Source organism: Acinonyx jubatus, chromosome B1 (genome assembly GCF_027475565.1).
Source record: "Acinonyx jubatus isolate Ajub_Pintada_27869175 chromosome B1, VMU_Ajub_asm_v1.0, whole genome shotgun sequence".
NCBI classification, from domain to species: domain Eukaryota; kingdom Metazoa; phylum Chordata; class Mammalia; order Carnivora; family Felidae; genus Acinonyx; species Acinonyx jubatus.
Window position 1 is genome coordinate 49,961,852 of NC_069382.1, and position 27,930 is coordinate 49,989,781.

Consider the following 27,930-nt stretch of genomic DNA (forward strand, 5'->3'; position numbering starts at 1 on the left):
CCACGAGACGAATTAGACTGAGAAAACACTTACCACCCCGCTGGGTATGTGAACCTGGCCCTTGCCTCTGTGTTAACAGCACAGCAAATATGTCCCCCCATTAACGAATTTATCTGATGCAATATAAGCCTGCTTGTTACAGGTTTCTTGATCTGGCACCATCTCATTCTGTTAGTGCAGCAAAACTTACTGCATATAGCACAGTGTGGTGATGATAAAAATAAATTGGCTCATCCCCCTCACAGAGTTTCAAACCATGAGCACTATGTCAGATTGGATGCATAAGGTTTGATAAGAGTGAGATTAAAAAAAAAAGAAAAGAAAACCCAAGTTTGTTTTCTCATGAAATTAAAAAAAATAATTAGAGCACAATGACAAGAAGTCATCATCCTCAGGAAGCTTGCCAGAGGACAACTGTGTGCTCTTATGGAGAAAGAACCAGTGACAGACTTACTATGAAACCATTCGCTAATGTAGTTATGCTCCCACCCTTCCTTCGGAGGAGGGAAGAATTTTAGCCCTTGTCTGGTGATTTTTTGGAAATGAGTAACTTGTAGTAAATTGGTGTTGTCAGTAAATTTTGGTTGTATGTTCTGTTTCTTTCAAGGAAAAACTGGCCATGCAGAAGTAGTCCGAGTGGTGTACCAGCCAGAACGCATCAGCTTTGAGGAACTGCTCAAGGTCTTCTGGGAGAATCATGACCCGACCCAAGGTAGATGAGTGAGCCAGTATTTAATTATCTTACTAATTACAGCTGGGATAATTAGTGTTTGAGCTGCATGGAAGAGATGAACCTTGAAATCACACAGGAGCTCAAGAATATGATTGCAGACATTTATTGACGGAGAAGAGGAGGGGCTGGGGAGCAACCGGGGGGAGAGAATAAAGGCGCAGCCACAGTGTGCACTCCTCCCCCCTTTACAGCTGTCAGGGGTGGGAAAATTCCCACAGAGAAAGACGCCAGACAATAGAGATTCGTTCACCTTTGATTATTGCATTATTCCTCCTTAATGCAGTCTTTTGTCTACAAAATTAAAGTGTCTTTCTAGCAGCTCCAAAGTTTTCCTGATTTATGGTTCCTTTATTCCCCTGAATTTAGCCTTTCTCATCTTTTGACATTATCAGGCTCTTTTTTTTTTAAATGTCTGCGGGTGATAAAAAAAAAAGAACATAAAGGTAAAATGCAATGTTCAATGGGTCCACAATGCTTAGGTTATTTACATATTTCATTTGTCTTCTTTGAGATTTGTTATATGGAGACATTAATATGTTTGGGCTATAAACAATGGTGGCCAGAAATTTTATTTGAATGCACACATAAGCAAAAATCCCCTGTTGGCAAATATCATTTGTAATATTCAATAATGAAGCAATTTCCAGATTTCATCCTAACAGCCTTACAAGCACTGCCTTGCCAATATGATGATCTGATATTATGAGGCTTATGAACTGAAAAGTCCTATATAATAGATGTGATTTTCACAAACCCTGTTCATTTAGCAATCAGTCTATTTAACAAAAATATTTTCCCTTTGGTGTCAGGTTTTTGTGTAGCGGGTATGCTATGTTGGCTGTTTCTGAAGAAGGGATCTGTTTTTCCAAATGTGCATTGTGCTTTGTGGTGGAATTTTAATATGACCCCAGCAGCACAGGATGGTGGGCCCTGAGTTCTGGTTCTAAGAACCACTCAGTGCCTGGGTGATTTACTAGAGGGCAAAAGTCAGAGCTAAGTATAGTAAAATGATAAATAAGCCAGGGTACTGCAGGTACAGGATCCAGGCAAATCCATCAGGGTGGGTGAAGGCCTAGGAAGGAAGCCAGGAGCAGGAGTTCCATTATAGTGAAGTCTGGTTTGACATAGGGGGATGAGTCCCTAGCAGTAGAGGGATAAGGTATGGGGCAGGGGAGGTAGAAGACTAGTAGGGCAAAATACTATAATGAGAAGATTCAGATGTCACCCTGGTCTGGACTACTAGACTGGCCTATCATATGAGAAAGGCAGGTCTGACAAACTCAGTCTTGGCTCAAGCAGGAGGCTCTGACAATGAGCATCATAAACAAGAGTGATGATGGCTAAGAGCTTGTGCTGGTGAGCCTTTGATCCAGGTGGAGCAGGCATTTGGCTCTCAAAGCCAAGGGTCATGGCAGATGCTGAGAGCTCCAAAATTCTCAATGAAGATACACATTAGGAGCCCAGGCAAGCCTGAAGTCATGTAGGAGACAGGATCCCCACAGGCTTACAAGGTTAGGTACATGGCCTTTGGCCTGGCCATCCATAATGTCCTGTCCTGATAGAATCACTTTATGCTTAGCCCTGGCAAGATTTCAGAGGGTGAAGTCTGTCATGCACTTCTCTCTCCTTTCTTCTCTTAACTTCTTACCTATTTTATCACATCTTTACCAGCACACCTCAGTTAATTATATCACTAGTACTGGCCCCTAAATCTTAGAGGGAATTCTACTTTTAAAAGAACCTTAAAAGAACCTCTTGTTCTCCCCATCCCACATATCAAATTTGTCTCAACTGTGCTTCAGCCCTCTTTCAAATTCTTTGTTTGCTGTGTATTCTATTGTTTGCTAATAACAAGGTACCACAGATCCGGTGGCTTAAATAACAGTAATTTATTTTCTCACATTTGAAGAGGCTAGAAGTCTGAGAGGAAGGGGTCGGCAGGGTTGGATTCTTCTGAGGCTTCTCTCCTTGGCTTGTAGATGTCTGTGTTCTCCCTGGGTCCTCACATGGTCTTCCTTTCACATGTGTCTTTGTCCTAATCTCTTCCTATAAAAACACTGTCATGTTGGATTAGAGCCTACCCAAATGACCTGATTTAATCTTAATCTTTAAAGACCGTCTCCAAGTAAAATTATATTCTGAGGTACTAGAGTTCAGGGCTTCAACATATGAATTTGGGAAAGATACAATTCAGCCCATGACACTGTTCCATAAAGTATAGCTTGGTATACTATTCTTCCAGAGGTATTTTGATTCTAACAGAGGGTTTGTAGATTCATAGACTAGAAGGGATGTTAGAGGTCATCTGGTTAATCTTCAGCTTCAATTCTGTAAGTCAAAAGATGAAATTGCTACTGACAGCGTTCACAGACAATAGGATTTGATTGTTGAGTACATATTTTTTTCACTGATATTTTAGAAAAATTATGCATGGACAGGAATAGTTTTTCTACCCTCGCATATGTCTGTTTCTACTTACAATATTGCTTGATGCAGTATATATAGTCACAGGTATTAAATTGCAAGATATGTGATCTTCCCACATTATTGCTAGGATTACTTTTGTTGGATAGTTTAATGTAATGGGCCATGGTAACAATCTTTTTCTGTATTCCAGAGTTTCCCATGACACTTCTGGAAATAGGGTGAAAGGAGTGATTACATGACCCAGGCCTGGCCAGTCACAGTATCTTTTTCTATTGCCAACAGTGTTTGATTCAGGGAATGGGCATGGGACCCAAGCATGACCAGTTTGAGCCCTTCTCTGGGACCGTTGTGTGAGAGAAAAAGGTGTTCTCCCTTTTCTGGGGAGGTGGAGGTGCTCTGTATGTGGAAAGAGCTTGTCCACAGAAGAAGCAAGGGAGGAAGATGGGAAGAGACACTGAGAGACAAGAGATAGGAAGAGAGAACCTTCAGGAGACTGAGGTCCTCTCAGCTATGAGAGCTACTAGGTACCTACCCTCCGTCTCCATCTTTTTTTAACTTAAGCTAGTTTGTTGGGTTTCTACTACTTGCCACAACAACAACCACAAAAATTACTGCTTCACCACTCATTCAACTTAATCATAGTGCTTATTATATCCAGCCACTGTTAGTTAACCATGTTCATGGTCAACCATGACCTCTATAAATTAGAGGTTTAAAGCCATTTGGTTAATAATTTTGTCATTGACTCAGACATGAAGTGGAGGACATTAAAGATTGTTTTCTCAGTACCTGTTGGTGGTTTGATTCTGGGGTTCCTTGGTAATTCAGATTGAAGAATTGGGGTTTAATATTTGAGATACATGGCTTGAATATATACCAAATCATCTCAATGTTTCTAAACTGCTATGAAAGACTATCAGTCATTAATGACACTTATCTTGTATCTACTCTGTTTGCCAGGTGCACCACTTTGTTAGGTGGTGCTAAATCACCAAGTTGTCTATAAAATGCAGCAGTATCCAGCCTCTTGGCTAATGCATAGAGAAAATAGATTTCTATAGGCAGAAAATAGTTTAATCTGAATGTACCGAGATCAAATGAGCATTCAGATAAATGTGTGTAAGACCAAAATATTAACCTGAAATCATTAAAACAAGTATATGCTAACATTGGAACTTTAAAAGCAAAAACATAAATTCAGAAGAAAGCCGGTGTCAATGAATTTAATATTCCCAGGGAACCCAGAGGATCCAAAACATGTAGTCACATGTACTTTTTCTGAGGTAAGAATTTGAAGCCCACTCCCTGAAGGATGGTCACAAAGCAGGTGAACTTGGCCATCTGAACACAACTTCTGAATTCTCTGCTTAAAGTCACATGGTGACTCCTGTCACTTTTCCTAGTACAAAGTGGCCCAGAAAAGAGAAACACCCAGTAGAACAGAGGAGGGACAGAGAGAAGTGTAAGACTGACTGGTGTTACTCGGAAAGTGGATGTTTCAGAAGACAGCAGCATGTTGGCTTTGGAGAGACTCTCATTGATAAAGCAATAGCCAAGTCTATGTTGTTTTCTGAAACAGGAGTGATTCTTAAAACTGTGTAAGGAATACTCTTGCCTATGCCAGAGTTGCTTACCAGCAAAAAGACAAAACTTGAGTAAAGTTGAGAAGACATTGACCTTTGATGTGAAGATATGCTCAGGAAACACATGATTCTCAACAGTAATATGGCTCAAGAGAAATGTGTTTTAATTAGCATGCTTGAAGACTTCAGTACTTTGCTTATAGAGTCGTTAAACATTTGAAGGAGTCACTTAAATTTTTTAGGTATGATTTACTTCATTTTGTGAGAGAAGAAATATCCTAGAATAATATTTGCAAATGTGGAGACTCTTGCTAATGTTCAGGGTTTACTATGGTAGCAATGGCATGAATTTAAGTGTAAAGTCCCTTTCAATTAAATTAGATCTTCATGGCATAGGCCAGACAGAAAAAATCCTTCAAGGTACTGAAGCAGCTCTCACGGTATCTGCCCTAATGGCAAGAAAGAACTTCCCATGGTCTGCATTTGGAAGGGAGCAGAGCTGGAAAGAGAACCATCAGAAAGTGTAGGCTTTTCAAGGTACAGGTGGGGCCAGAGACCTGCTATTTCACAGCCAATAGGCAGTGGGTCCTGAGAGAGTGCTACTCAGTGGATTAGCTTCAAGTCAAGTAACAGACCTAATAGCATCATTATACGTTTGGCCAGTAATTGGAATAGTCTTTTCTCTTAATTTACCAATTACCACAAAATCTCTATTTTGCCGAAGCACTCAGATACCACCGTTTAAGCTAATATGACTTGTTCCAGCGTTCTGTCTTACTCACGAGACAAATATGGTCCCTCCAGGTTTCTAAGGACAGACTGGAGCATGCTCATTCCTGACTGTGTGATCTCCAAACCCCCCAGTCTCCAGGAAACATGGCAGAGAGCCTGAGATTTAGGAGATTTGGGGTCTGGGCCCGCCTTACCCCTTCCTAACTGTGTGACCTTAGCCAAGACACTTTATTCAATCTGAGCCCTCTATTTTCTCATCTGTCAGAAGGGGATATTAATGTCTATACTGCATGGGTCATAGGTTGTCATAAGTGTTAAATGAAATAATGTGAAAATAACTTGAAAACGGTCAAGTACCATGCAAGTGCCAGGCATTGTCCCTGTGTCCTCCTCAATACCATACAGTTTCACTGGGTTTATTTATTTTTATATCTACAATTTCTGCGGGAATATATTTACCCTCTGCCTACAAAAGTGTGGGTTTTCTACCCACAAACTTTCTTTTGTCCTTCCTGTTGGTTGAAAAGATTTCAGCATTGTTGATGTTGTCATTCTGTGATGAAACGGCTGCTGTTGCTGCTGCTGGGGGTGGTGGCTGTGAGGCTGATGGACAAGTGGCTCTTTAACTTTGCTGCTGACACAGTCATCCAAAGAAGCAGATCACATCCCAGCCTCTCATGCTTGATCTGTTTCCTGCCTGGTACCCTCTGTGCATCAGTTACACCATTTCAGCCCTGTTCCTGCACTGACCCATACCTTGGGCCAAGCCACAAGGACACGGGCACAGAATGTAGAGATTTCAACTTCGTCTCACTTGATCCCCCAAGTCTGACTTCTCGGTCCCAACCTGTTTTATTCTCCTCAATCCTGGGAGAAGGGATAGCAACATTTTCTAAGCACCTTTTATGGGCCAGTCTTAGTGATAGATGTTTTATATTTATAATTTCATTTAATCCTTACCACAACCTTAGGAAGTGGGGTTCATTGAAACCCCATTAACTGAAGAGAAGAAATAAGGTTCCAAACAACAATCTTGTTCAGTATTGATGGCAGTATTTGGACTTGGCTCTGTCTAAAGCTCAAGGCTGTTTTCTTTCCCCTTTACCAGAGGGGTCCAGACTTCCAGACTAGGGGAAATTCTTCCAAGGACAAATGATTTTATGGATCCCCTCTCCCCATGTGATCTAGTTGTGTTCTTAGTAACCTTTTTAAAGCAAATATGTTAAGGTGCCACTATGAAATTAATTACACTTTAAATTGAATGCTTATTTTATTAACCACCACAATATCACATACCTCTGGAAAATAGAAATGCCCACACACATAATGCATTCTACAGACTCCAGGCAATGCCTGCTGCATGGTTGGATTTACGGACTTCTTGTAGTAGCTTCAAGCCTTCTCAGAGGACTGTGGCTATAGGTGGAAGCTCCTCCAATGTGCTCCTGAGGGAGCAGTGGCCCTTCTGCAGATATGCCTGCTGGCTGAGACTGCTCCTTGACTCCAGTCTCAGTTTCCCCACTTCTGTAGAATTGTAATTTTAACTAGATTGGTAGCACCAATTGAAACTAAATTTCTCAGACTCCTTATGGCTAAGTATGGCCACGTGTCAGAATTCTGACTATCAGGGAATGAGCACACATGATGGTTGCAACTTCTGGGTTGTATGTACTTAGAGCAAGGAGTATTCTCTTGCTCTTCCTTCCTTCCTACAAGTTGCCTCTAAAGGTAGTGGTGAACCAGCCTGGAGCATGTGGATGGGGGTCTCACCCTTGTAATGGAGGCACTACAAACTAGAAGGCTCCAGAGTCACTATTCCAGGCTGAACTGTGTGTAAGAACTATCTTCTTTAACCAATTGTTATTTTGGTTCAGTTAGGCTTTCCCCACCCTCCCCCCCCCCAACCTTTTCTACAACAGCTGAACTTATATCTTTACTAAAATAGCCTTCAACTAGAAGCTGGTGATGAACTCCCAGTCACTCTTCTGAAGATCTTAATTAAAATGTTTCCTTAATTAAAGCATCTTTAATTAAATCTGTTAAGAGTATGGACCCTGGGGTTAGAGAAGATATGGCTTTAACCAGGTCTGCTGTGAACTAGCTGCATGACCTGGGGAAGTTACAGCACATCACCAAGTCTCATTTCTCTCTGTCTTTACTTGAACTCCTGGGTCCGAGCTATCATTATCTCTCATCTGGCTGCTACACTAGACTCCTGACTGGCCTGTCTTGCCCTTTCCCAATCCAGTCTCCTTAATGACCTGTTAAAAACACATTACAGAGTATGTCCCTCTTCTGCGTAAAGCACTGCGCTGGTTGTCCATTTTGGGGTAGGATAATATACAGTCTCTTTACAATGGTCAGCCTGACCTGGGATTAACTGATTGGCACTCACTTGTGCAACCTCAGCACCTGCACTTCCATGTAGCTCCCTGCCTCACCCCCGCATCCTATTCCACTGCACGTCTGGTGATGTGCCCTCCTTCACTCCATTCCTGGAAGACTCAAGTGCTTTCTTGCCCCAAGGCCTGTACCTACTGCTCACAGTCTGCCCACAGCTCTAGGCATGACTGGCTCCTTCCTTTTCTTCAGCTTGAAGTGTCATATCCTCAGAGAGGTCTTCCCTGACCCACTTTAACTGAAGTAGTACCCCAAGCCCTCACTCCCAGGTTTTGCTTGCCTCCCTAACATTTGTCACAAGGTGTGGTGATCTAACTGTTCACTTGTTTACAAACAATCTCCTCCTCTAGAAAGTAAGCTTCACCTGAAATATTTTGTCATTGAACAAATGGATGAAAACCTCCATTTTCCCATCTATAGAACAGTTCTTACCCCGTAAATGTGTGTTGGGATGTATGAGGAAATGAAGTCTGTTGTGTGGAGGCCAGGGCTAAGCAGAGTAAGCATGTCATAGTTAATAGCCACCTACTCACCCTGCCTACATAAGAGCCATTTCACCAGTTTTTGTTTGCCTTGCTCCTTCCTGAACCCCAGTATTCCTCCAGTTTTTCTCTATCATTTTTCCCTCAGCTTATGTTCTGAATATCTTTGATCATTTCCTGTGCTTGGTTCATACCCTTTATGCTCAATCAACTTCTCAATACCCCTTTCCCTCCCACACCCACTCTCCCCTTCCTGCAGTGAGTCCCCACTTGTCCTCAGAAAGCTTTGTCTAATTCTCCCCAGTTGGCCATATTATCTATGGTATTAGGCTTCATGGGGCCCCAGGACTACACACCCTGGGCCTGCTGCTTAGCCCTCAGAGTCATGAGTAGGGGATTAATGGGACTCTTCAGCCCATGGTTAGAACTAGCGACCCCCACCCCCCACCAAAGACTCTTTTCCATTCAGTGACCTTGCCCTCCCTCCCCACTCCATGTCCCAACACACTCACCATGAAACATTACTTTAGGTGGGTTATTCCCAAGAAGCCCGAGAATTGTGGGTGGGGTTGGTCCATTCCATCTTCAGCAGGTTTGCTTCATAGCCTCCTTCCAGGTGTATGGTAGAGAAGAAGCCCCCTCATGCTGTGTAGTGGGAAACATTGATTGTAGAGAGAAGAAAATCTTATTTCCTTCTGTTTCTCATCAAGTTGGCAATTACATGCTGGTGTTCATACATTTGAACTTGCCAAATTAATATCTGAACTTGGTTGTGCTGACCCTTTTAAGTTAGTTTTTTTTAAATAAGTCACCAGTTTTGAAGGACTCTTCTTTTTTTAGACCATGCACAAGGAATCTATCATCTGCAAATAATTAGACAGTGGGAATTATATTGTATTGCTAATGAGCAGATGTGCATACTTATAGTGGAGGAACAGCTGCACACATATAAAATGCAAAAACGACCCAAACCCAGCATTATGAATTCTGAAAGGGATTTCATTCTTTTAAGAATTTCAGAAACAGAGAAAAATGAAACAAAGCATTTAACTGATATTTTTCTTTATTAATTGTTCTTTCAATCGTACTTTTCCTTGCATAACATTATCGTACATGTACATTGTATCTTTGCTATTTGCAAATGTGCTATTTGCACTTTTAAATCCCTCTCTCATGTAATACTATAGAGCTTATATTTAACATTTTTCCTTTGCTTTCTAGTTCTGTAAGGGTTTGGTGCCTCCACACTGAAGGAAAGACTCTTCCTGGGTGTTTTTTCTGGGCTGGGCATTGTGCTAGGCACTTGAATGCTTGTGATCCCGACCTGTGAGTAGGTGGCTTTAGACCCATTTTACAGATGAATAAATAGGCCCAGAGAGGTGAAGAGATTTGTTACAAGGAAGCTATTGTATGTGACAGAGCTGGGATTTGGACCTAAGGGCTTACTTAATTCAAAACCTTATTTTCTTTCCATTGTATGGTCCACAGTCCCACATTGTTAAACATTAGTATATGAGGCTATCAGCCAACAGAAAACACAGCGCGCTATGAAAACAGCAGTGCATTATTCAGTGAGAAGTTTCTGTCCTCATGAGCTCCTTGTAATATCCATTACATTTTTATAATCTTGTTAAACAAATTCAAGATGAAGGAGTTCAAATAGTTTGGCTTTTGAAAACTTGCAGCTCTGAAGAATTCCACATATTTTAGACAGAAATAGTTAGGTCATTTAAAATTTGAATAAATTGCTGAAATTGTATAAAATCAATAAAAAGAAATGAACTCAGAAGAATTACATTACTTCATATGAAAGAGAAATTCGAAAAGAGAAAAATCAGTGCTCAGCTAACATTGGCAGGAATTAGAATTTCCAGGTTCTGGTAGTAGCAGGCTAGGTTATTCAGATCAACCCTTTCACTGAAAGCAACTCAAAATTTTGGGTGAGATAATAAAGACCTATTTAAAACATTACATCAAAGATGTAATTCCTAATTATTAGGAATTACCAGGTTAAAATTGAAGGGAACACAGGGACCCAGACAGATAAGCAGAGGAGTGAAATTTCTCTGAGGGAATTTGCGAATCCCAGAAAAGTTGTTTTGAGGACCTCATTGAGGATGTAGAGGATGTGGCCAGCACAGTTAAAGGACTTGACCTAATGGATATATGTAAAACATCGTACCTACATCTGGGCACTGCACCTTCTTAATTACACATAAAACATATACTAGGCCATAAAGGCTCAAACCTTTCAAAGGGATTAAAATCCTATAGATTGTTTCTCTTACCATAATGTAATTATGTTAGAAAGCAATAGCTAAAAGATATCTAGAAATCCCTTTTATGTTAGAAAATAAGAGATTCTCTAAATATCTTCTGGGCCAAAGATAAATGGTAATGGAAATTAGAAATTATTATGAACTGACCAGTGATTAGAATACTACACATAGAAACTTATAGGGCATAGCTAAAGCAGTTCCTAGAGAATATTGAGGCTTAATTCATATACTAGAAGAGAAGGACTGAGCTAAGCATCCATCTCCAGAACTTAGAAAATCAACAACAAAATAAACCAAACAATGAAGAAGAAAGAAATAATAAAGACCAGAAATAAATTAAATGGAAAGTAAACAAGTAGTAGAGAGGATTAATAAAGCTGAAAATTGGTATTTCAAAATGGCTGATAAAATTGATAAAACTTTGGTAAGTTGATCAAGAAAAAAGTAAGAGGACACAAATATCCAATATCAGGAATAAGAAATGCTCACTACAGATGAGCAACCTTATGTCAATAAATTTGAAAAGTTAGATAAAACAAACTTCTTAAAAATATAACTTGAAGCTGAATAGATCTATAGTCATTAAGAATTTGAATCAGTATTTAAAAAGCTTCTCATAAAAAAAGTTCACATAGCTTCATTAATGAGTTCTACCAACATTTGTTGTTGCTTTGTTGTTGTTGTTGATTTTTGAGAGAGAGAGAGAGATACAGAGCATGAGCAGGGGAGGGGCAGAGAGAGAGGGAGACAAAGAATCCAAAGCAGACTCCAGTCTCCGAGCTGTCAGCACAGAGCCCGATGCGAGGCTCAAACCCACAAACCGTGAGATCATGACCTGAACCAAAGTCAGACGCTTAACTGACTGAGCCACCCAGGCGCCCCAAGTTCTACCAACATTTAAGGAAAAAATTATTGCAATCTTCCACACACTCTTCTAGAAATTAAAAAAATGATGTGAGAAAAGAAATGAACTCATATGCATAAATCTTAAAGTATTAGTATACCAAGTTTAGTAATATATGCAAAGTGTGTGTGTGTATATATATATACACACACGTATATATGTGTGTGTGTGTATGTATATATATATATATATATATATATATATATATATATATCACGACCAGTTCCTTTAAGGAGTGCAGGGTTAATTTAGCATTTTAACATCAGCCAATACAATTTACAACATTAATAGATTAAAAGAAAAAAATCATATGATTATCAAAATAGATATAGAAAAGGTAGTTAATATAATTTAATATTCATAAATGACTAATATATCATAAAAGATAATTTTCTTAGTGTTATAAAGAGTATGTACAAAAGCCTGCAGTAAACATACTTAATAGTGAAACACTGACAAGCTACAACAATGTCATTACAGCTTCTAAACAGCATTGTATGGGGGGGTTCTGGCTTATGCAGTAAGTCAAGGAAAGAAACAAAATGTATGTATGATGGCTGAAAAATGTGGCAGATACCTATTTGCCCTTCCTCACCTGGACACATTTTCCATCCTCCCTTGTCATGGCCACATGACTGAGTTCTGGCCAATGCAGTGTGGACAGAAATGACATATGCTACTTCTAGGCCTGGCCCGTTAACACCTCCTGCATGATCTTTCAACTTTTCACCTGTGTGCCCCTGAATGTGAATGCCAAGGGAAACCTTTGTAACAACATACTGAAGATGATTAAGCTTTGGTGAGCCTATGTCTCTGAGGAGTTCATGAAATAAAACTGTTCTGAACTCTTTTTACTAACTGGACATCACATGATCAAGAAATAAACTTCTAGTAAGTTGTCACTAGAATTTCAGGGTTTATTTATTTACTAGTAATTGGCACATTGAAGTAGAATGCTACCAAAATTTAAAGAAATGTGGCATTAGCTTGGTGGTTGGGCAGCTAGAAGATACAATATCTAGTCTTGCTTATGGTTTGTGAAGATTTCACTTGTCTACAAATTATTTTATAAATTCAGTGCAAACCCAAATGAATGCATTTGCGTGGATCTTCAAAGCTGATTCTGAAGTTTACATGAAAATGCAAAAAACTCATGAAAAGTAAAGGATACTCTTACATAAGAACAAGAGAATGGAAGGACTTATTCTTCTATGCATCAAGACTTATTATAAAGCAACAGTTATTAAAACAGTGTGAAATTGATGTAGGGACAGATGACTAGGCCAATGCCATGGAATGGAGAATCAGAAACAGACCCACAAATATATAGATATGACAGATGACACACTTGGCATTTTAGGGAACAGGAAAAGAACGACTTTTTAATAGTGGTGAAATGATTTGGGTTTTCATATGGGAAAGCATGCAATTGGATTTCTACCTTGTATCATTGCAAAAGTCAACTCTGAGTGGATTAAAGAGCTAACTAAAAACAAAACTACAAAACATAAAGGTTTTCTAATATTATTATCATATCACCTTGGGTTTAAGAAACGTTTCTCTTTTTTTTTTTGTCTCAAGTTTTTATTTAAATTCCACTTAGTTAACATATAGTGTAATATTAATTTCAGGAGTAGAATTTAATGATTCATCAGTTCCATATAACACCCTGTGCTCATTACAAGTGCCCTCCTTAATACCTATCGCCTACTTAGTCCATACCCCGCCCACCTTCCCTCCAGCAACCCTCATCTTGTTCTCTATAGTTATGGCTTGCCTCTCTCTTTTCCCCTTATGTTCATCTATTTTGTTTCTTAAGTTCCACATATGAGTGGAAACATATGGTATTTGTCTTTCTGACTTTTTTTTTATCCCTGACTTATTTTGTGAAGCATATTACATTGTACCTCCATCCACACCATTGCAAATGGCAAGCTTTCACTCTTTTTTGATGGCTGAGTAGTATTCCATTTGTGTGTGTGTGTGTGTGTGTGTGTGTGTGTGTGTGTGTGTGTATGTGTACACCACAACTTCTTTACCCATTTATCAGTTGATGGACATTTGAGCTCTTTCCATAATTTGGCTATTTTTTTTTAATTAATTTATTTTATTTTATTTTTAAAATTTTGTAATTTATAATTTGGCTATTGTTGATAATGCTGCTATAAACATCAGGTGCATGTGCCCCTTCAAATCAGTAGCTTTGTATCCTTTGGGTAAATACCTAGTAATGCAGTTGGTGGGTCATAGGGTAGTTCTTTTTTGAGCTCTTTGAGGAATCTCTGAACTGTTTTCCAGAGTGGCTGCACCAGTTTGCATTCCCACCAACAGTGTAAGAGGGTTCTCCTTTCTCTGCATCCTCACCAACATCTGTTGTTTCCTGAGTTGTTAATTTTAGCCATTTTGACAGGTGTGAGGTGGTATCTTATTGTAGTTTTGATTTGTGTTTCCCTGATGATGAGAGATGTTGGGCATTTTTTCATGTGTCTATTGGCCGTCTGTAGATCTTTGGAAAAATGTCTATTCATGTCTTCTGCCTATTTCTTCACTGGATTATTTGTTTTTTGGGTGTTGAGTTTGGTAAGTTCTTTATATATTTTGGATACAAACCCTTTATCAGTTATGTCATTTTGCAAATGTTTTCTCCCATTCTGAGGTTGTCTTTTAGTTTTGCTGATTGTTTCCTTCGCTGTGCAGAAGATTTTTATCTTGTTGACATCATAATAAATGAGAGGTGGTTCAAGACGGTGGCATAGGAAATTCTTGCAGTCACTTCCCACAGACACACCAAATACACAGTTATATATGGGGCAATTCTGTTTTAAAAGAAACTGAAAACTAGCTGAACAGCTATTTCATAGCAAAGGATCAAAGGCCACATCAAGGTGTGTAGGAAAGGCAGATATGTAGTCTCACCCCAAACCCCAAACTGGTCCAGGGACACAGTATTGAGAAAGGTCCCATAAATATGGAACTCCTCCCTGAGGAGCAAGGGGCTTGTGCCTCACGTGAAGGACCTGCACTAGAGACATGGCCCACAAAAACTTCTGGCTTTGATAACCAGTGGGGCTTACATCCAGGAGAAACAGAGGGCTATAGAGATTGGAGGTTCTGCTCTTAAATGACTTGCTCGCAAACTTACTCACTTTGGGACCACTTCAAAGACAGCAGTTTGGAAAGATCCTAGACCATACGTGAAGGAGATGCATTTGCTAATCTTAAGGTGTCTTTTGAGGGGCAGAAGTCTTTTGGGACCTGCTGCAGGGACAGAGGCGCCATTGGATACCATTTTAGCACTCTCACTCTATCCTTCTAGCACCTGCCTGCTGAGCTGTTGCTGGGCCCCACCAGAGGTTGTAGGTGAGCACCCTATGCCCCTGCGTTGTTGGAGCAGCCCTGCCCCTTCACGCCACCACCTTGGCCTGCCTGAGGTGGGGAGCAATGGCTACCCTCCTTGGTGCTGCTGTAGCCCTGCAGATGCAGTGGGCAAGCACCCTGCATCCCTACAGGCCCCCAGACTAGCAGGTTCATGTAGCCCACAGGGATGTTCAGTGAGTAGTGGGTTCTGGTGGCCAGAGGGGGTTGCTGTTCTGGGCCCCACAGGTCTGAAACAGTCAGAAAGTTTGAGAGACAGTCAACAATTAGGGCAAGGTTAAAGGATAGGGCCACCCCTTAGAGACGTGGGGGGGGGGTAACTGTTTCATGTAACACATAGAAACAAACAGAATCAAGCAAAATAAGGAAACAGAGGAATATGTTCCAATGAAAGAACAAGGTAAAACCCCAGGAAAAGACCTTAATGAAACAGAGAAGAGTAATAAATACCTAATAAAGTAATGTTATAAAAATGTTAACCAAACTCGGGGGAAGAATGGATGAGAATTGAAAAGACTTCCACAAAGAAATTGAAAATATAAGAAAGTACCAAACAGAAGTCACAGAACTGAAGTTCATAATAACCGAACTTAAAAATTCACTAGAGAGGTTCAACAGCAGACTAGCTGAAGCAGACTAGATGAATCAGTAATCTGGAAGACAGGGTAGTGGAACTTACCCAAACAGAGCAGCAAAAATAAAAAAGAATTTTAAAAGTGAAGATAGCTTAAGGGATCTATGGGACAATTTCAAGTGGAATAAGATTCACACTGTAGGGGTCCCAGAAGGAGAAGAGAAAGGGGCAGAAAACTTACTTGAAGAAATAATGGCTGAAAACTTTCTACCCTAGAAGTAAAATGAATATTATTTGTGGATGAATTTTATATATGGAAAGCCCTAAAGCCTCCACCAAAAAAACTGTTAGAACTAATAAATGAACGCAGTAAAGTTGCATGCTACAAAATCAATGTGGAAAAATAGGTTGCAATTTTATACACTAACAAGTAACAAAAAGAGAAATTAGGAAAACAATTCCATTTACAATTGCATCAAAAAGAATAAAATAACCTAGGAATGAACTTAACCAAGGAGATGGAAGACCTGTCCACTGAAAACTACAACATATTGATGAAAGATATTGACGAAGACATAAATAAATGGAAAGATATTCCATACTCATGGAATAGAAGAGTTGAATTTATTGAAATGTCCATATTACCCAATGAAATCTACAGATTCAGTGCAATCCCTATTAAAATATCAATGGCATTTTTCACAAGTCCATAAGACTTGTATGGAACCACAAAAAAAATCCCAAATACCCAAACCAGTCTTGAGAAAGAAGAACAAAGGTGAAGGCATCACACTCCCTAATTTCAAACTATGTTACAAAGCCATAGTAATCAAAACACTATGCTATTGGCATAAAAACAAACATATAGATCACGAGAACAGAATAGAGAGCCCAGAAATAATCCCATATATGTGTGGCCAATTAATTTATGACAAAGAAGGCAAAAATATACAATGTGGAAAGGATAGTCTCTTCAATAAATGGTGTTGAGAACACTGGGAAGCCACATGCAGAATAATGAAACTGGACCACTGTCTTATACCATATATAAAAATTAACTCAAAATGGATTAATGACATGAATACAAGACCAGAAACCATACAACTCATAGAAGAAACATAGGTGGTAAACTCTTTGACATCATTCTTGGCAATACTTTTTTGGATCTGACTCCAAAAGCAATGGCAGCAAACACAACAATAAACAAGTGGGACTATATCAAACTAAAAGACTTCTGCACAGAGAAGGAAACCATCAACAAAATTAAAAGGCAGTCTACTGAATAGGAGAAGATTTTTGTAAGTCATATATCTGATAAGGGATTAATATCCAAAATTTATAAAAAGCTTATAAAACTCAATAACGACAATAGCAGAATCTGAATTAAAAATGGGCAGATGATCTGAATAGACATTTTTCCAAAGAAGACATACAGATAGCCAACAGACACATGAAAAGTTGCTTAACATCATTAATTATCAAGAAATGCAAATCAGAACCATAATGAGATATCATCTCACACTTGTCAGAATGGCTGTTATCAAAAGGGTAAGAAATAACAAGTGTCAGTGAGGTTGTAGAGAAAAGGGAATCCTTGCGCATTGTTGGCAGGAATGTAAATTGGTACAGCTACTCTGGAAGACAGTTTGGAGGCTCCTCAAAAGACTAAAAATAGAACTACAATATAATTCAGCAATTCCACTTCTGGGTATTTTTCAAAGGAAATGAAAACACTAATTTAAAAAGTATATGTACCCTTCTGTTTATTTGCAGCATTATTTACAATTGCCAAGCTATGGAAACAACATAAGCATCCATCAACAGATGAATGGGTAAAAAAAAAAATGTGGTGAAAGTATACAATGAAATACTACTAAGCCCTAAAAAAAGAATGAAATCTTGCCATTTGCAATATAGATAGACCTTGAGGATATATGTTAAGTGATACAAATCACACAAAGAAAGACAACTATCATATGATTTCACTTATATATGGAATCTAAAAAAACAAATGAACAAAGAAAACAAAACAAAATTAAACTCAAATTGTACATAGAGTAGCTTGGTGGTTACCAGAGGGAGGGGAGTGGGTATGGGCAAAATGGGTGAAAGGGATCAAGGGGTTTAAACTTCCAGTTATAAAATAAGTAAGTCATGGGGATGTAATGTAAAGCATGGTGGTTATCGTCAATAATACTGTATTTGCAAATTTCAAAGTTGCTCAGAAAGTAAATATTAAAAGTTTGCATCACAAGAAAAATTTTTTTGTAACTCTGTATGGTGAATGATGGTAATTAGATGTATTGTGATGACCATTTCACAATGCACACAGAGGTCAAATCATGTTGTACACAGGAGACTAATATCATATATGTCAATTATACTTCAATTAAAGTCATACAGGAAATGTAAGAACAGAAAAGTTATATTTGACAAAAGATTAGTATCCAGGACATATAAAAATAGATTTTAAAAATATTTTCAATAGATATTTTATTAAAAGGGGCACCCGGGTGGCCCAGTTGGTTAAGTGTCTGACTTCAGCTCGGGTCATAGTCTCGTGGTCTGTGGGTTCAAGCCCTGCGTTGGGCTCTGTGCTGACAGCTCAGAGCCTGGAGCCTGCTTGGGATTCTGTGTGTCCCTCTCTCTTTGCCCCTCCCCCATGTGTGCTCTGTCTCTTTTGCTCTCAAAAGTAAATAAACATAAAAAATTTTTTAAATATAATTAACCTACAGTGTTATATTAGTTTCAAGTGTACCATATAATAATTCAACAATTCTATACATTTCTCAGTGCTCATCAAGGTAAGTGCACTCTTTTTAAATGTTTTTTTAAATGTTTATTTATTTATTTTGAGAGAGAGAGAGGGTGAGAGAGAACAGGGGAGGGGCAGAGAGAAAGGGAGAGAGAAAGAATCTCAAGCAGGCTTCACACTGTCAGTGCAGAGCCCAATGCGGACTTGGACTCATGATTTGTGAGATCATTACCTGAGCCGAAATCAAGAAGCAGGTGTTTAACCGACTGAGCCACCCAGGCACCCAAAATAAGTGTACTCTTAATCTCTTTTATCTACTTCACCCATCCTCCCACCCACAACCCCCACTCCTACAACCACCAGTTTGTTTGCTATATTTAAAGGGTGTTTTTTTAATTTCTTTTTTCTTTGTCTACTTTGTTGAAGTTCCACATATAAGTGAAATCATATGATATTTGTCACTCTCTGATTGACTTATATCACTTAGCCCCTTATACACTCTAGGTCCATCTATGTTGTTGCAAATGTCAAGATTTTATTCTTTTTGTGGCTAATATTCATGTGTGTGTGGGGGGGGTGGGTGGGTGGGTGTGTGTGGGTGTGTGTGTGACATCTTCTTTATCCATTAATCATTCGATAGACAATTGTATTGCCTTCATATCTTGGCTATTGTAAATAATGTTTCAGTAAACATAGGGGTGCATATATTTTTTTGAATTAGATTTTTCATTTTCTTTGGGTAAATACCCAATAGATTTTTTAAAAGATATACCACTGATTAGAAAAATGGACAAAAGATTTGAATAGCAGTGAGGAAACATATGAAATGATAATAGATGTCATCATTAGTCAGGGAAATGCAAGTTAAGATCAAATCAGATTCTGTTACACACCAAATATATTGACAAAAAGTAAAAAGCCTGACATTAACAGGTTTTAACGAACTGGCAGACTTTTGGAGCTTCAGGAACTCTTAGGCATTGATGTGGTTTTGTAAATTGGTACAATTACTCTGGAAAATGAATCAGCATCTAGTTAATTTGAAGACATGCAGACTTTATAAGCCCATGATTTTATTTCTAGATATGTATTCAAGAGAAACACATATATGTGTGTAACAGAATACATGGCAAGAATGTTCTTAGTAGCCCCTAGCTGGTAATATTCATCAACAGCAGAATTGATAAATCACTAGTGGTCTCTTCATGCAACAGATATTATGAAGCAATGAAAATGAAGAAAATAGAAGAATCTCATGAATGTAATAGTAAATGAAAGATTAAAATAACAGTACAGTTTCATTTATATAAATTTCTCAAGTGGGCAAAACTAAACTGTCTTTTCTAGGTGTGCCTATGCACCAAAGAAATTATTGTCACAAAAACAGGCATGCTTACAACTAGAAAGACAGAAGGTATTGTCACCAGAAGGGACACATGGAGGGCTTTCAAGGATGATGGCAATGATGTATTTATTGGACTGAGTGGTGGTTATATGAGTGTTCTCTTCATGATAAATATTTTAATGTTATATATAGCAACATATTCTATATAATACATATTATTGATGTGAACACTTTAATAAACTGCATTTGTTTTATGTACTTTTGTAAATTTATTACCTTTTTGTAATTAGATCTAGAAATTACAAAGATTAATATGTTCATTTCCACTTCTGCTAATAAACAATGTCCATGAACAATGTCCATGCTGAAGGAATGTGTGAGCATGTGTGGTTGGTGCTGATTCACATGTAAACATCTTATAAATCTCATGTACGTGCTTAATGTTCAGTAGTGGAGTACTTTGGTGGTCTCATTGCTATGAAACTTTAAGATTTGGGCAAGAAAGAGTGATATAGAAATTTGAAAAATTTGCAAGTTTTCTTATGCATTTTGATGATAATTTGAACATTTCAGGACTCATTATTTAAACTTGGGAGTTAATTGCATAAATGGATATAAAGTCCCAGACAGTCTAAAAAAGATATAATAATTTAAAATATTTCCTCTTGCCAGACATAAATGGAATTTCCCTTTTATGGAAGCAAAATGTATACTAAGATAACTTTTTACCTTTCAGGGAGAAATCACCACATCTTTTCAAAATAATTTATTTATGAATATAGAAGTAATGTTTCTCATTATTGAAAATGAAAATCTTCCTTTTAGGTAGAGTGAATATTTGACACTTCTGTTACATAGCAATATCATTGTATCTCTCACAAGATGCATTGCATTAAAACATAGGAAGAATATTGTGAAAATGATAGGGAACACAGTGTTTCCTTTTAGAAGAGAGGCACATAATATCTTTCATAGTTCACTACATCCTACGTCATTTTATTTTTACTTAAATTATGTATTATTTACAAATTGGGACCATATTCGCTACGACATGGGGTTTGGAGTTAGCTAGTTCCAGATCCAGCATTGGCTTGGGTCAATGATTAATCTCTGAGTATCAGTTTTATCTTCTGGGAAATGGGTTTGATAATAATACTCCACATACTTAAAGAATTGAATGAACAGTATAAAATGTAATGGCACATGGTGAAGGCTCTAGGATCATTCGCTTTTTTGTTGATCACTTGAATGAAACATTAGTTGCATCTGTAGTTAAGATATGTTTAGTTTAATAGGCATTTATGTGTATAATTGTAACTAACTGGGAGAACTGTGTATTTTATGCATTATGTTCAGACATGAGAAGTGAAAAAGATCAGTTAGTTTTTCTTAACTGATATGGCTTGTATTCTTGTCAGGCAGAGGTTGAAATGGGCCATTGGAGTTGTATTAAATCTGGACTGGCCAGTTTCATAGTGGATCATTTGTCATATTTTCTCTGCCCCAATATTTTTTCCTCTGAGAGTTATTTTCACAGTCCATAGGAAGAAGAGAGTACTTGAAGAATAACATTTGTCTCCTTCTCTTCCTCCTTCTCTCCCTTCCTCCCACTTTCACTCCTTCCTTCCTTCCTTCCTTCCTTCCTTCCTTCCTTCCTTCCTTCCTTCCTTCCTTTTTTTCAATGTGTTTCAAATTCAAAATGAGATGTCATTTAAAATTGACAGAATTAATTTTTCAGTCAGGTAAAGTAAGGTTGTTCCATATTAATAAGGCTTATCTCAAACACCCGAGTTTAAAGGCCAGGTATGCCAGTAAGTGTCATGTGGGTGATGATAAGAAGGGCTGTCTATCACTGTGAGGGATGCAGGCTCATCTATCTGTTGGAGGACCTTAGGGCTCTGTGATTTTTTCCCTGTGGAGGCCCTATTTAGCCATACGCTAAGGAGAGTTGAGTGGAAATAAGAAATCTGAGTCCTTGAGGACCATGGAGCCCACCTTAGTAGCTTTCACTTATTTTAAGTGAAAAAGAAATATAATTCTATTTTGTTTAAGTCAATATTATTTTTGCCTCTCTGTAAAACTGATGGCGGTTCCTAATTGGTATGGTGAGATAGGACCATACTAAGTTTTGAGAGATATGAGACTTTATGAGAGATGTGAAAAGATGCTGTAGTCACCAGCAAACACATTATGACAACTTTAATGTTTCTTTTTTTGCCTGCCCAAACTTTTAAATAAGTAGGAAAACAGACTTTTTTCTTTCTTCTTACAATTAAGAACTTTATCTCTTTGCAATTGTATACATGTTGATTTCAATTCCTGCTTATTCATTTAAAGACTGTAATATTCTTCCCTTCTTTTTAGATTTTCAATGTGTAACTTACAGTACTATTTTTAACTTACAGTACTATTTTACCTGAAAAATTTTCTTTTTGCTTTTTTAAATGTTTATTTATTTTTGAGAGAGAGAGAGAGAGAGAGAGAGAGAGAGAGAGAGAGAGAGAGAGAGAGAATGTGAGTGGGGAAGGGTCAGAGAGAGAGAGAGGGAGACACAGAATCTGAAGCAGGCTCCAGGCTCTGAGCTGTCAGCACAGGGCCGGATGCAGGGCTTGAACTCACAAACTGTGAGAGCATGACCTGGGCCAAAGTCAGATGCCTAACTTACTGAGCCACCCAGGTGCCCCTGAAAAATTTTTAAAAGAGGTCTTGTATTCTCTAATGCAAACCTTCATTCTCTTGAATTTGGGGATAAGAAGAAAAGAAAAGAGAAGAGATGGGAAAGGAGAAGAAGGGAGGGAAAAAGGCAGAAAGAAAGAAAGAAAGAAAGAAAGAAAGAAAGAAAGAAAGAAAGAAAGACCATAATGGTAACCACTAAAATTAGTGGATACAAAAGAAAATATGAATACCAAAGATGTGTAATACTCTTTTATAGCCATTGGTTTTCACTGTCCTAAAGCTTTCACTTCATTCATGTGTTGCCTTATTTAGCTGCCTTGAAAAAGGAGGCTTTAAAAGTGATGATATCAAAAGATGTTGCTCACTAATATATAGCAGTGGGTCTCAGGTGGGGGCAGTTTTGCCCCCTAGGGGATACTTGGCAGTGTATAGAGATATTTTTGGTTGTCACAACTGAGCGGATGCTGCTGGAATCAGTGGATAAAATCTAGGAATGTTGTTACACGTGCTACAATGCACAAGACAGCCCCTCACAGCAAGGAATTACCCAGCCCATAATGTCAATAGTACCAAGGTTAAGAAACCCTGGCAAAGAATCCTTCTATTTTTAGTTTAGTTGCCTAGCAGTGTCTTTAAAAACACCTCAATTTCATTTATAGTATGTATTTTTATTTCTTAGCATTTCCTTCCCTCTTTTTAAAAATGGCTCAAGTACTTATGCCTCCTTCAAATGGTCTAGATTACAGTTTCCCTTTCTGGTAGTTCATCATCTCCTGGTACGCAAACGAGTGGCTGAAGGTTTATGCTTGACCCAAATCACATGGAAGTCCAAATTTCAATGTAATGTCCTGGGGTGGCTTGACTAAAAAGTCAGGAATTGGACATATTTATATTCTAAATCCAACGGATTGTTTAAAGGAAATTTTACTTTACTTGGCTTCACTTTACTTTTCAAAAGCATCTTCCTTTAGTGAATATTGACATGGAGAATAACTGATAAATGTATTGGCTTTTATAAAGTTTAAGGGGATAAGTTAAAACTGTAAGTCTAGCATAAGAATTATGAAATTGAGTATGTTTCCTAGGAGGGAGTTGCAAACCTGTTAGCTTTCTGAATTATATTCACTTTGTTCTGAAGGTGGAAAATCTGAAAAATGATACCCTTAGGCTTTGTACATGGGAAGAGGAGTGAAATATTAGGCTTGTAGTTCTAGAAGTCATAATAAGATTATGTAGTGAAATGATCCACTGTTACAAAGAACTACCAATTCGCTTATTGGATAGATACAGCCAAAAACAACCCAGAAGCATTTATCAGGCAACTCTGAATTGGGGCTCTACAGAAGATCCAAGTATTAATCTTGGCTTTGTCATCATGCTTGATGAGGTATTGGGTTTAGATCAGAGTGGAGACAGTGGAAAGGGAAAGATTAGCGAAAGGTTTTACAGAAAAAAAGGTAAAGTTAAGTGACTGCCTGGCTTAAGGTATAAAGGATGTTTAAATGAAACATGGATTACTACAAGATTGAAAGCTTGGGTTGCTAGGAGAAAGATCATGTCAATTGATAGAGATGAGCAAGGTGGGGGACAATGAAAGATAAAGAGGTCAAGTTGAGAACTGAGACACAAGGGAACCTAAGTATGTAAGTGTTTAACAGGAATGTGGTTCTGCATGACTGAAACCCAGAAGAGAATTTGGATCACAAATTTAGATTTGTAAGTTCTTATCACAGAAAAGGGAAATTCCATTGGAGGGCACATGGAAGGGAAGGAGATGGCAGAAGACTGAACCTATGAACAATTGTTGTCAGGACGATGGCGAGGGGAATGGAAAAGCAAATAGATAGGGACTATTCAAGTAACAGTGAAAGTCTTAGGTGAAGTGTAGTGTTACAAGGCCAAGGGGAAGAGCATGTAGGGAAGGGAGGTACTGTTAACACTGTTGGATGGAGCAGGGATCAAGAAAAATGAAGACAAAAGGGTAAAAAATGGAGGAGGAATTTAATTTTTTGATTAATGATAGAAATTTTAAAATATTTGCCACCATCTAGATGCCATTTATATACATTTTTAATTTGAATTATTTTGCTGAAATAAATTTACAGAACCCATTTGTTAACAGAATATAAACGTAAAACAAAAAATTTAAAAAAAATGCACCCAGACATCAAAGAATTTTCCGGCCTAGCTACTTGTGCTCCCATGCCCATTATTTTAGCTTTAAATAATATTTTTATAATTAGAGCTAGAAGATATTTGGCCCAAAGATTTCTGCTTGGGATTTGAAAAGACTAAAATAATTAGACAAAATACATGAAATAATGGTTCTCAAGACATTGGACATCACAGAAACAAGTAAACGCTGCACTTGCCCCATCTGATTTCCTAGAGAAAAATTTCTAGGCTGCAAAGCAAGGAGGAGGAACCCAACCCAGGCCTAGCCTCACAGTCTTGAGGGGTTGGGGAGATGGAAATGGAAGTCTAGAGATGCTGAGAAAGGCAGAATTTATAGAGTGGAAGAAGGGTGGAGAGAAATGTTGAGAGAGAGAGAGAGAGAGAGAGAGAGAGAGAGAGATCTCTGGAGATCTGCAAAGTGTTTAAGTGATTGAGTACTGACCAGCATATCATGTGATTAAACAACCCGAGGCCAGCAAAAGAACCACCTTGAAGAATTCAATGGAAAAATTACCAGAGCTCACACAGGTTGGGAATACTGCCTGTTCTCACCAGCCAGAGTAGAGAATATCAAAATACAGCAGGCATCAATCAGAGTACTTAGAAAGGTTTACCTCATTAGTAGGAAAATTAACCTAGATTAAAATCTTCTCTGGTCCAACATAACAGTGCTTGGAAGTAAAAACCAAAAGGATATGTTAAATTGTAAAACAGTTTTTTAACTTTAATTCCAGTGTAGTTAACTTGCAGTGTTATATTAGTTTAAAATGTGCAATAGAGTGATTCACCAGTTCCGTATGTTACTCAGTGCTCATCATGATAAGTGTACTCTTAATCCCCTTCACCTCTTTCACCCATTCCCCCACCCACCCCCACTCTGGTAACCATCTGTTTGCTCTCTATAGTTAAGAGTCTGTGTCTTAGTTTCTCTCTCTCTCTCTCTTTCCTTTCCTCGTTTTGTTTTTTAAATTCTACACATGAGTGAAATCATATGGTATTTGTCTTTCTCTGACTGGCTTATTTCACTTAGCATTATACTCTAGCTTGATTCATGTTGTTGCAGGTGGCAATATTTCATTCTTTTGTGTGGCTAAATAACATTCCTCTGTGTATATATACCACATATTCTTTATCCATTTATCTACTGATGGACACTGGTGCTATTTTTATAATTGGCTATTGTAAATAATGCTGCAGTAAACATGGAGGTGCATATCCCTTCAAATTAGTGTTTTTTGTATTCTTTGGGTAAATACCCAGTAGTGCAATTACTGGATCATAGGGTACTTCAGTTTTTAAGTTTTTCAGGAACCTATATACCGTCTTTCACAGTGGCTGCACCAGTTTTCATTCCCACAATGAACAAGGGTTCCTCTTCCTCCACATCCTCACCAACCCTTGTTCTTTCTTGAGTTTCTTATTTTAGTCATTCTGACAGGTGTGAGGTGCTATCTCATTCTGATTTTGCATTTCCCTGATGATGGGTGATATTAGGCATCTTTTCATATGTCTCTTGGCCATCTGATGTCTTCTTTGGGGAAACGTCTGTTCATGTCTTCTGCCCATTTTTTAATTGGAATATTTTTTCAGTGTTGAGTTTCATAAGTTCTTTATATATTTTGGATACTAACCCCTCATTATATATGTCATTTAATCTTTCATTCAGTAGGTTGTCTTTTATTTTTGTTGGTTGTTTCCTTTTGCTGTACAGAAGTTTTTTTTTTTTTTATTTTGATGTAGTCTCACTGCTTTATTTTTGCTTCTGTTTCCTTTGACTCAGGAGACAAATCTAGAAAGATGTCATTACGGCCACTGTCAGATTATTGCTTATGCTCTCTTCTAGGATTTTTATTGTTTCAGGCCCCACATTTAGGTCCTTAATCCATTTTGAGTTTATTTTTGTATGTGATGTAAGAAGGTAGTCCAGTTTCTCTTTTTTGCACATACCAGTTTTTCCAATACCATTTTTTGAAGAGACTGTCTTTTTTGCATTGGACATTCTTTCTTGCTTTGTTGAAGATGCATTGACCATATAATTGTAGGTGTATTTCTGGGTTTTCTGTTCTATCCTGTTGATCTATGTGTCTGATTTGATGCTTGTATCATATGTTTTAATTACTACCACTTTGTAATATAACTTGAAATCTAGAATTGTGATACCTCCAGTTTTGTTTTTCTTTTTGAAGATTGCTTTGGCTATTTGAGGTCGTTTGTAGTTCCATACAAATTTTAGGATAATTTGTTCTAGTTCTTTGAAAAATGTTGTTGGTACTTTGACAAAGATTATATTAAATCTGTAGATTGCCTTGGTAACTATAGACATTTTAACAATATTTTTCAACATTCCATTTCTTTGTGTTGTCTTGAATTTCTTTAATCAGTTGTTTTATAGTTTTCAGAGTACAAGTCTTTCACCTTTTTGGCTAAGTTTATTCCTAGATATGTTATTGTTTTTGGTGCAGTTGTAAATGCACATATTAGTGACCTAATATGTTATCTATTCTGGAGAATGTTCCATGCAGACTTGAAAAGAATGTGTATTCTGCTGTTTTAGGATTGAATGTTCTGAATATATCTGTTAAATCCATCTGATCCAATGTATCCTTCAAAGCCACTGTTACCTTCTTAATTTTTCTTCCTGCTGCTTCATTATTAGTGTATAGAAATGCCATGGATTTCTGTACATTGATGTTGTATCCTGTAACTTTACTGAATTCGTTTATCAGTTCCAATAGTTTTTTAGTGGAATCTTTAGGGTTTCCTATATACTATCATGTCATCTGCAAATACTGAGAGTTTTACTTCTTCCTCATCATTTTTATTTCTATATATGGCTAATTGCTGTGGCTAGGACTTCCAGCACTATGTTGAATAAAAGTGAGTGGAAATCCTTGTCTTGTTCCTGACCTTAGTGGAAAAGCTCTCAATTTTTCACCATTGAGTATGATGTTGGCTATGGGCTTTTCATATAAGGTCTTTATTACATTGAGATATGTTCCCACAGACCTACTTTGCAGAGTTTTTATTATGAACGGATGTTGTACTTTGTCAAATGTTTTTTCTGCATCTACTTAAATGATCATATGGTTTTTATTTTCCTCTTATTGATGTGCTCTATCACATTGATTGTGTTATGAATTTTGAGCCACCTTTGTATCCTGGGAATAAATTCCACTTGATTGTGATGTATTATTTTTTTAATGTATTGCTACATTCAGTTTCCTAATATTTTGTTGAGGATTTTCACATCTATATTCATGAGAGATAGTAGCCTGTGGTTAGCTTTTTTGTGTGGTGTATTTATCTGGTTTTGATATCAGAGTGATACTGGTCTCATAGAATGAATTTGGAAGTTTTTCTTCCTCTTGTATATTTTGGAATAGCTTGAGAAGAATAGGTATTAACCCTTCTTTAAATATTTGGCAGAATTTGCCTGTGAAGCCATCTGGTCCTGGACTTTTGTTTTTGGGGAGTTTTTTGATTACTGATT

General features: G+C 37.8%; 1 protein-coding gene across 5 annotated transcripts in view; it reads left to right on the plus strand.

Moving 5' to 3' along the window:
- MSRA (methionine sulfoxide reductase A) overlaps positions 1–27,930 on the plus strand; it is a 449,572-nt gene that overhangs the window by 298,268 nt on the left and 123,374 nt on the right. For all 5 annotated transcript variants that reach the window (XM_027069623.2, XM_027069606.2, XM_027069614.2 and 2 more), the window contains one exon: positions 608–712. In XM_027069623.2, the coding sequence (XP_026925424.1) occupies positions 608–712 (105 nt within the window). The remainder of the gene's footprint in view (positions 1–607; positions 713–27,930) is intronic.